The 10,922-nt window shown below is 39.9% G+C and overlaps 1 protein-coding gene across 4 annotated transcripts in view; it reads right to left on the bottom strand.

Annotated features, from left to right (window-relative positions):
* ZBTB25 (zinc finger and BTB domain containing 25) overlaps positions 1 to 10,922 on the bottom strand; it is a 22,807-nt gene that overhangs the window by 7,714 nt on the left and 4,171 nt on the right. For all 4 annotated transcript variants that reach the window (XM_006760098.1, XM_006760100.1, XM_015561557.1 and 1 more), the window contains one exon: positions 669 to 848. In XM_006760098.1, coding sequence (XP_006760161.1) covers positions 669 to 841 — 173 coding nt within the window. In that variant the 5' untranslated portion in view covers positions 842 to 848. The remainder of the gene's footprint in view (positions 1 to 668; positions 849 to 10,922) is intronic.

Genomic DNA, 10,922 nt, shown 5'->3' with positions numbered 1-10,922 from the left:
CGGGTGGCACCCCAACTCCCCAATCGGCCCTGCTCTGAGCCCAACCAGGGGCTGCACCTAGGGATTGGGCCTGCCCTCTGCCACCCGGGAGCGGGCCTAAGCCGGCAGGGGTCCCAGACTGTGAGAGGGCACAAGTGGGGCAGAGGGACACCCCCCCACACCAGTGCACAAATTTTTGTGCACCGGGCCTATAGTGGAATATAAGGTGAGTAGAATTATGACATCAAAACCTTGATATGAAAGTGTTATGGAATACAAATCAACAACTTAGTGATTAAGAGCACAGACTTTTAACAGTACAGATCTACATTTGAGTCTAACTTATTAGCCTTAGTAGCTGTATAATCCTGGATGGGCAAGTTACTTAACAACTGAGCCTTGATTTCCTTTCTCTAAAATAGTATGGACAATAGTATAATTTACATCAGGTAAATACTTAGTGCTTGTATAAAATAACCCTTCAATAATTTTGAGGTATTATTGTTTTTATTCTTATCTTCCAATATGAATCCTTCACACTGCATTTAATTGCTGATATACAAAAAATATATAACAAAATTTTTTTTCTTATGTGACCCCATAACAAGAATCCCCCAAATGATATTATAATAAGGTTTAGACATACCACAGTATTAAAACTCTTCAGATTTACAAAAGCACATCCTTACCTTGTTTGGTGAATAAATATCATCTTGAAATAGTTAGAAAAAGCAGCAAGCACTGCTCTGTGGGCTTTGAAGTAAACGTCTCCAATAGCAACTGTGCAATCACACAGAAAACCAAATTCTCGTTGCATGTTCAGCTGCTGCAGAAGGACAAGGCTATGGCTAGCTGTGTCCATTGTGGCTCTAAGAAAAAGGAGAACATAAAGATTTTAATTACAAAATTGGCTACAGTTCACATAAGCCTGAGTACAAGGAGACCTACATTTAAGTAAAATTATTCAATAATTTTCTTTATTTTAATCCTCATTGAGGATATTGATTTTAGAAAGGGAGGAAAAGAGGGAGGGACAAATATCAATGTGAGAAAGAAACATTGATCAGTTGCCTCCCAAACACACCCAAACCAGGGATGGAACCCATAACCTAGGTATGTGCTCTGACCTGGGACTAAACCAGCAACCTTTTGGTGTATTGGATAATGCTCCCACCAACTGAGTCACCCAGCTAGGGCAACAATTTTCTTTTACTTTTAATTACAGTTTATATTACATATTATTTTATATTGCCCTGGCTGAGTAGCTCAGTTGGTTATTTTCGTCCTGATGCACCAAGGTTGCCAGTTGGATTCCCCAGTCAGGGCATACAAGAATCAACTAACGAATCATAAATAAATGCAGCAACAAATTGATATTTCTCTCTATCCCTTCTTCTCTCTCACTCGTGTGTGTGTGATTTTGTATTAGTTTCAGCTGTATAGCATACTGGTCAACAATTTTCTATTAATTTCACCCCAAACGTAGCTAACACTAAACCTTCCTAATAGGACAATCGGTATCAACCCTACTGAAGCCATAAACATGTGGCTTTTCTTCGCCTGGTAGAAGGTAGCCTGGTATGAGTGACACGGAAGCAGAAGGCAGGCCTGTCCTCTTTTATCTATGCAACCACAAAGTTTTCAGTCCTCAGTTTTCTTCACGAGACAAATGGGAATGGGACATTGATCCCTGCCTCAGAGCTAAGAGAAGTTAGGTGAAAAGCACTGTGTAACTGAAATGCTCCTCAAATGTTAGCTATAAATATTAATAACGTAACAGTGTGTCCTGGCTGGGCTAGAGGTGTCTGCTCCGTAGGGGTCCTCGGTGTGTAGGGGTCCACTGGTGCCCTACCTACCATACAATGTTTGGGAAACTTATCAGTCACAGTAAGGTCAGGAGCCTTTAAAATAGATGTCAAGCCACATCTCCTGATTTACAGGAGGCCTGGGAGTCTCATGGGAAAGAACCTAAACCCTGATCTTAACTGGATTCAGACACATATAAGTATGGAGAGTCCTGACGGAAGTAGAATGCCGGATGGGTGCACTAGTCTCAGGGAAAAATCATGCATGAGGAAGAACATGCAGAAGAATTCTGGCAGAGAAGTCTAGTGTGAGTACCAGGGCATTCAAGAGTGCTGTGGCTCCAGAGAGGTGGGAGGCTGTGCTTGACCACCTTCTCCACCCCACTGTTCAGAGAACCCCAGTGCTTTAGGGTGAAGGCAGCTATGGTATAGAGGGCACCCCTGGGGGGCTGGGAGAACCTCCTCTAAAAAAGCAGACCTAAACAGAGACTGAAGTTTCCTTCCTAGCCAGAGAGTCCAAGGGATAAGCAAGTGAGTGATTAGACTGTGGGGTTAGCTACCTGGGCATTGGCAATAGCTTGAGCAGCAGACAGTTGAGTGACTGATAATGTAATAAAAATAGCTAACATTATATAGAGCTTCCTATATGACAAGCAATATTTCACTAATTCTCAGTACAACTCAATGAGAAAGGGACTACTCAATGAATCTTACATATGAAGAAACTGAATCAGCACAGAGAGTTAATTTACCCAAGGTCATTGCTAGTGAGTGGCAGAGCAAAGGATTCAAACTCAGGCAATGGGTTCCAGGACTCAAACGTCCTCCCTCTCTACCTCCCAGAGAACATGACACACAAACTAGAGGAGCCGAGGGAATAGTCGGGATTAGACAGCAAGGGGCCCCGGGAAGTCTCAGCAATATTTGGAGTAAAATGTTTGCTCCTGGGAGGGAAACGAGGGAGCAGGGAGTTAAGGATGGAGGGAACTGTACTGTTTAAACTTAAAATAAAACCTTTTATGCAAATTTTATATCATAAATATATACAGTGGGGCCTTGACTTACGAGTGTCCTGACTAACGAGTTTTTCGAGATACGAGCCGTCTCTCAGCCGATTTTTTGCTTTGAGTTGCGAACTAAAATTCGGGTTACGAGCCAGCTTCAGATACCCCATGGCTAGTTGGCGCAGCGAACGTCACAGTGAACACCACAACATCAGCCCAGCATTCAATTCATTGTAATGGTGAAAATTGATTTGACATACAAGTAATTTGAGTTATGAGCTCCATCACGGAACGAATTAAACTCGTAAGTCAAGGTCCCACTGTACCTACATGTAATCCCTTTCCCCTAATTTTTAATTTTATTATTTTTTAAATTTTTATTTTATTTCTGAGAGTATTACAGATGTCTCTCATTTTCTCCCTTTTTGACCCTTCCACCCTACCCTCACCCCACTCCAGGCCTTGATTTTTTATTTTGCATTATTTTATTTAAAAAAAATTTTTAAATCCTCACCCGAGGATATGTTTTTTTTTAATTAATTAAAATTTTAATTTATATTTTGAGAGAGAGAGAGAGAGAAAGAGAGAAACATCAATTGGTTGCCTCCCACACCCAAAGTATGTACTTTGACCAGGAATCAAACCCAGACTGTTTGGTGTACAGGATGATGCTCCAACAAGATGCTGCCTCCTGCATGTCCCCTACTGGGGATTTTAGATTCTCTGAAATGAGTCAAATTGAAGTACCTTAAACTAGCCTTATAAATTGTCTCCAAAAAATCCCCCCAGATTTGCCGAAACCGGGTTGGCTCAGTGGATAGAGTGTCGGCCTGCGGACTGAAAGGTCCCAGGTTCGATTCCGGTCAAGGGCATGTACCTGGGTTGCGGGCACATCCCCAGTAGGAGATGTGCAGGAGGCAGCTGATCGATGTCTCTCTCTTATCGATGTTTCTAACTCTCTATCTCTCTCCCTTCCTCTCTGTTAAAAATCAATAAAATATATTTAAAAAAAAAAATCCCCCCAGGTCATAAACATTTTCACCAGTTCTCTACACACACACACAGTACATTAATAGAATGAACTACTGAACCATATGGAAATGAAAATGGCACACTAAAAAGCCACATATAAAAAAATATTGTGGTTAATGGTGTATGAGTAACAGTAAAATTCACTTATTGAAAAAATATTTATTGAAGAGAAATTTAATAAAGAAAAATATCTGAAAGCATGCATTGCACAAGGCATAGGGACAGAAAAAAATACATAGATGCTGAAATCAAGAAGATTATAAGCTAACAGGGGAGATAAAACATAGTAATTACAACATGAAGTGACAAGTGCCATAGAGCAGCTCGGAGAACAAGTTATGTGAGGGAGGATAAATAACAGGAAACCCAAAGGAAAGTAAGCCATTTGAACTGGATTTAGACGAATAGCAGGTGAACATAGCACTGCAGGCAGAAAAAACAGAATGCGTAGAATTACAGGGAGGGATATAAATATATAGATAATTGAAGAATTCAGTTTGGCACAGAAAAAAAAACAAAAGTAGGTAGATCCCAGTCAGGGCATGAAAGGAAGTGAATGGGGTCAGCTAGCTCACTGAATATAAACTAAAAGGTACTCCAGTGGTGTCTGGTAAGATGTTTTCTGTGAGAGAGAACAGTGTAGTAGTTAAAGACTGACCTCTGGAATCAGACAACTTGGATTAAAATTCTTGCTCTGTCACTTAGTTGTGTGGTCTTCACAAAACACAACTCTCTAGTCCTCCATTTCAGTTATAAATATGGGTAATTATGGTATCTACCTCACAGGTTGTTAAGATGATGCATATAAGCACTTAGAAATGTGGTCCCATAGGAAGTGTTCAATAAATAGCACTCATCATCACCACCACCATCATTTGGCTTCTGAGTCTCAAGACTAGTCAGTTTAGTTGGAATATATTTTAAAAAATTAGTAAGTGAAAGGCATGGAGAAATGAAGAACAAGGAGCCTACTGCAATATCCAAGTAATGGTGTAAATGAAGGAAAGAATACGATCCACCAGACGTAGAACTGACGTGACTTGGCAGCAGACTGGAAGTGGTCAGCTCCAGAGATCAAGTCAAAGGTGAGTCTCAGAATTCAGCTTGGGTAATTGGAAGACTGTCCATTCCTTCAGGTCATATTTGCAGAGTAACTGCCATGTGCAGGAGTTGATATAAAGGCAGCATCTCGGAATGCCAAAGAAGAGACACAGAAACTGGCTTGGTAAGAGTCAAGTTTCACTTTGGACACACTGATTTCAAGTGTTCACTTAGGACATCCAAGTACATGCGTTTAGTGATCAGAGCAGGGACAACATGCTGGTCTGAGGTTCTAGAGAGAGCAGGGCTGGATTGGGAGAGGAGGTCCTCTAAAATGACAAGGCTGAAGCTGCCGGAGTGAATGGGACTATCGCGTAAACGAACAGAAAATAAGGTAAGAATAAATCCTTGAACAACACAGAAAAGATACAATAAGCGGGAGAGGAGAAATAAGAGAATACACTATCTTTGGGGGAGGATAAGGGAGGTGAGGGAAAGGTGAGAACCTTGGCAAGAGGAGGTGGCAATGACGGAAAATGCTGCAGAGTAACACCGGGATGAAGCCTGTTACAACACCCCGAAGTGTGTGACCAAAAGGTTTCTGGTGACCTATGAAAACAATTTGGGAAAACAGCAAAAGCAAAATATCTGACTGCAAGGTTCTACTGGAAAGCAGCAGCCATAAGGGTAGGTACAAGTAAGATAGGTCATTGAGGTTGCTGCAGATTGAAGATAACTTTCAGGCTAAAGAGGGGGTGGCACCTCGAGAAGCCAGAAGGAATGCAATCGAAAGTATAAGCATAGCAGTTAGCCATGGAGAAAAGAGGGGTTTCTTTTTCTGACAGTGGAGAGGAAATGGTCAATGTGAGGAGAGAGTATTCAAAAGTATTCTTTTAGATGTCACTGATTTACAAATTAGAAGTCAGTCCACATGCAAAGGGAAGAGGTTAAGTTTAGGCCTTGAAAGGAACCTAGAATAATAATTCCTTAATGCTAACATAGAGCATTGAAGTTTATAAAGAACTTTCACATATACTTATTTCTTTCTGCTTCAGATAATTTCTATTTTCAAGTTCACTCACTTTGTCATTTCTTACCTATTAAATCCATTCAGTGAATTTTTTTATTACAAATAATATATATTATCAGACATAAGCAGAATAAGGACTATGGGCCAGGTACAGAAACTTACAGGGCAGAGAGCCCTGGATGCCTAGCAAGGGGCAAAACTAGGAAAACAAGAACCTTGCCCCAGGGTAACCTATCCTCCCCTAGTGTATCACTGGTCATGTGGTTTGGACCCTTGATCTTTTCCTCCCTGAAGATAACATCTAGCCTTAGCCGGTTTGGCTCAGTGTATTGAGCATTGCCTGTGGACTGAAGGGTCCCAGGTTTGATTCTGGTCAAGGGCACATACCTGCGTCGCAGGCTCGATCCCTAGTAGGGGGCGTGCAGGAAGCAGACGATCAATGATCCTCTCTCATCATTGATGTCTCTCTCTCTCTGAAATCAATAAAAAAAAAATTTAAAAATTAAGAAAAAAAGATAACATCTAGGCCTCAGTTGTATTTCAGCTCCAGGCCTAGAAGATCAGCAAAACCAGACAAGTGACACAGTGGCTGCCTCAGGACCAGCCACATTGACTAATGACCCTGCCCTGGCACCAACCAATCACTGGAGACCACGACCTGGAAAGAGCACACCTGGAAAGCTGACGAATATTCCATTAAGACCTGTCCCTGGGACCTCCCCTAGGATTTCCACCTGAAAGAGAGAGATGCTCAGAACAAAGGATCCAGTGCTCCCTCTCCCTCCAAGGAGCATCCAGCGCCATTCCCTTCTCCCTCTCCGTCCCCCAAACTCTAAGGAACCCCATGAGACTAGCAGCCTGGAACAATGGGCAGCTCATCCTGGGCTAATCCCCTGCGCCTATTTCTAAGGCCCCCTTTTCTCTGACTTCCCAGTGAGCCAAAGCAGCCCGGTCTAGGCTCTCCTGGTGCTTCCTTTTTGCCCTTCCTTTTCCCACTCAAGCATTTCTGCTGCCATAATAGACTCAATACCCTCTGGCTCAGTGCTGTGTAGCCCTTCCCTTTGGATATCCCCATCCTGCAACCCCTTTTCCTTAAATAAATTCAATTTTTCTTTATTCACCGTCTGAGCTATTTAGCCTGCCCATGCACCACTGACTTTAACCTTTCCGTGTATTTTCAGGTCAAAAATTTTCATCTGTTACCTTCTATTTCTCTGTTGAGATTTTTTATTTGTTCACGCATTACATCCATAAGCATAGTAATAATAGCTGCTCTAGATTTTCTCTGCCAAATCCAACCTCTCGGTCATCTTGGGGTTAATCTCCATTAATTAGGGCGATAAGGTCCTGTTTCTTATATGAGTATTCATTTTTGGTAATAGCCTAGACCAGCGGTTCTCAACCTGTGGGTCGCAACCCCTTTGGGGGTCGAACGACCCTTTCACAGGGGTCGCCTAAATACATCCTGCATATCAGATATTTACATTACAATTCATAACAGTAGCAACATTACAGTTATGAAGTAGCAACGAAAATAATTTTATGGTTGGGGGTCACCACAACATAAGGAACTGTATTAAAGGGTCGCGACATTAGGAAGGTTGAGAACCACTGTCCTAGACACTGTGATTACTAAAGACTTTACATTCTATAATAGTCTTCCAAAGAGTACTGATGTTTTTGTTTTTGCAGACAACTAACTAGGCTGGACTTAAACTCCAAGTTCTGTCTCCCTATGGTTCAGATATTTCAGTGTTAGGTATGCTGTTTAAAGGCTGTTCAACACATGTGTAAGTTTAGGGGTTGGCTAGAGATTTGAGCTGAGTTTATATGCAGTATTTAGCCCTTTCACTCATCCTTTCTAAGGTTTCCCTGCTTACTTTCCAGCTGTGTGGTCACTCTGAACTGTCCTTTCTTCAAGCCAGTAAGATTACCGGTTATTATCCCAGTTTTAGCCATCCCCTCATGTCACCAACTGGGGCCTTCTCTCAGGATAAAACCCATAAAAATGGAAATTTATCCACTGCTGTTCCCTTCTTCCAAGTATAGTCTTCATTCCAATTTCTGCGGGCATTTTGTCACTTGTGGATGACATCTAGTAGTTTTCAAGACTTTTTTTTCAAGTTTATAGTTTTTATCTCAGTAAAACTATAAACTTTTATAAATCTCAACCTTAATAAAACTATTCAGCTATTACCCTTGATCAGCAGTTCTAAAAAGTTCTGGTCTCAAAATCCATTTACACTTAAAAAAAATTTATATATATATGTCACTAGCTGGTTTGTCTCAGTGGATAGAGCCTTGGCCTGTGGACTGAAGGATCCTGGATTCGATTCTGGTCAAGGACACATGCCCAGGTTGCAGGCCAGGAGGGAGCATGAAGGAGGCAGTTGATCAATGATTCTCTCATCATTGAAGTTTCTATCTCTCCCTTCCTCTCTGAAATCAATAAAACTATATTTAAAACAATATGTTTATATGTATATGTATATATATGTATGTATGTGTGTATATATATATATATAAATTTTTTTGAGAGAGAGAGGAAGGGAGAGATAGAAACATCGATCACAACCTAGGCATGTGCTCTGATCAGAATTGAACTGGAAACCTCTTGGTACACAGGTCCACACTCAACCACTGAGCCACACTGTCCAGGCATCCATTTACACCCTTAAGAAAAGTATTACAGACTGGGAAGAGCTGTTGTTTATGTGGGTTCTTTATCAGCAGTTACTATACAAAAAATTAAAGGTGAGAATTTTAAAATTTATTAATTTGTTTATAACAATAAGCCCATTAAATAACATAAACAATACATTTTCTTTTCTAAAACATTTTTTAAAGTGAGAAGGGTGGCATTGTTTTATATTTTACAATCTTTTCTATTTTTTATTTTTTAAATATATCTTTATTGATTTCAGAGAGGAAGGGAGAGGGAGAGATAGAAACTTCAATGATGAGAGAATCATTGATCGGCTGCCTTCTGCACGCCCCCTACAGGGGATCAAGCCTGCAACCAGGCATATGAGCTTGACCGAAATCAAACCTAGGACCCTTCAGTCCACAGGCCAATGCTCTATCCACTGAGCTAAACCGGCTAGGGTTATTTTACAATCTTCTTTAATACCAGGCTTTAAAAAATATAGCTGGGTTCTTTTCTACGCTTCTCCTTTCAATCTGTTGCCATGTTTTGGTTCACATATATAAAGAGAATTTGGCCTTGCAAAAGAGAGATCCTTGTAGACCCACTGAAAGGGTTTCAGGAACCTCCAAGGACATTTTTTTAAAAAATATATTTTATTGATTTTTTACAGAGAGGAAGGGAGAAGGATAGAGAGTCAGAAACATTGATGAGAGAGAAACATCAATCAGCTGCCTCCTGCACACCCCTCACCTGGGACGTGCCCGCAACCAAGGCACATGCCCTTGACTGGAAATCAAACCCGGGACCCTTCAGTCTGCAGGCGAATGCCCTATCCACTGAGCCAAACCAGTTAGGGCATCCAAGGACCACATTTTGAGAAATCTGCCCTACGTTATATTATTTTGATTCTATGCAGTAACAAAGCAAATACTAAATTAGTTCCATTTTATAGTTGAGGAATCACAGGCTCCGAGAAGGTGGGAGAGGTACCCAAAGTCAGATAACTAGTTATTAGATGATGCTGGTAGTACTTTAAGTATGACTTTAAACTCAAAGCCCTTTCTTCAAAACCCCCTTCTAGAACTTTCAACATATATATTGATGGCAAGTTTTACAAATATACCGATTGAAATAAAGGGATAAATTTCCCGTTTATGAAATGAAACAAATTCAGATGTATTAGAAAAAACAACCCACAACTTATATACTAGTACATAATAGGTTCATTCCAACTTGTTTTTATAATGATAGACCTTTGATTATTTGAAGGCAAAATAACCGGATTTTATCTCAGGTCAATAAAGCCAATCCATCACAAAGTTACTGAAAACATTTCCTAATACAACCCACTTTGCAATTTATTGGCTAGGCTTTTTATGTAGCCTTTGCTCATAGTTTCTTTGATCATCAATTTTATTTTCTCTAGTATGTGGAGCAGCCAAAGTTTCTTATGCATACAGAAAGATCTTAGAAGTTACATTTGAGAATTTCTGGTAGAAGTTTTAAGATGTGAGAGAGGTTGCAGAAAAATAATTTATCATTTTATTATATTTACAAATACTAGAGCCAAAAATATGAGTGCTACATATTAAAATGCTTTATCTGTTATCAAAGTGGTATTTGTACTACAATGGGGTTAGCATTATTTGAGACTACAAAAATCTTTTTTACTTACTAGGTTTTATTAACTCTGGATTAGCTTAAACTAAGTAAACTAGAACAGCTTTATATCAGTATTTACATTTGTTTAATTCAAAGTTATCTTGATATTCAGTATCTTTGATTTTTATTTCTTGAAAAAAATCTATTGTATGTTAGATGACTCTCAGACCTAGGGTAGACAGAACAATGTCCTGGAATACATTGTCTCAGGCTGTAAGAATCTTAAAAAAAAAAAAAAAATCTAAAGGAGTAAGACATTTATTTCTGTGGGAAAAAATTGTCTTAGATATTTTCTCTGTGGTTCCTACCTCTGTGACTTTATTATTAATTAAGGCAAGGAGACAGGAAAGTTGGCAGAGAAATGTGTACAGCTTTTTTGAGATACTCACTCATGGCTATAAATAAAAAGGTAAAAGCAGAGATAATCAAGCTGCCACATGATAAAAGGTTTTATACAATGATTTAAACTTTTTAATGGTACTTTCATATGATTGTGAAGGTGTAACCTAGAGAAAGAATGTTTGCAGAAATAATTTTATCCTGGAATAGTGGCCTTTATTTCTGACTATTATAAAACTTTCCATGTACAGTTGTACTGAAGTCTAATTCCTACTCCAGACTAACCCAAACACAATAGCTGGGGATAAAGCACTGAGCCTTGCTTAAAAAGCTCTGCAGGTGATTCTAATAAGATAACTCAATTAAGAGCCACGGCATTAGAA

Source organism: Myotis davidii, unplaced genomic scaffold (assembly GCF_000327345.1).
Source record: "Myotis davidii unplaced genomic scaffold, ASM32734v1 scaffold337, whole genome shotgun sequence".
NCBI classification, from domain to species: Eukaryota; Metazoa; Chordata; class Mammalia; order Chiroptera; family Vespertilionidae; genus Myotis; species Myotis davidii.
This window is presented reverse-complemented; position numbering and strand designations above follow the sequence as displayed.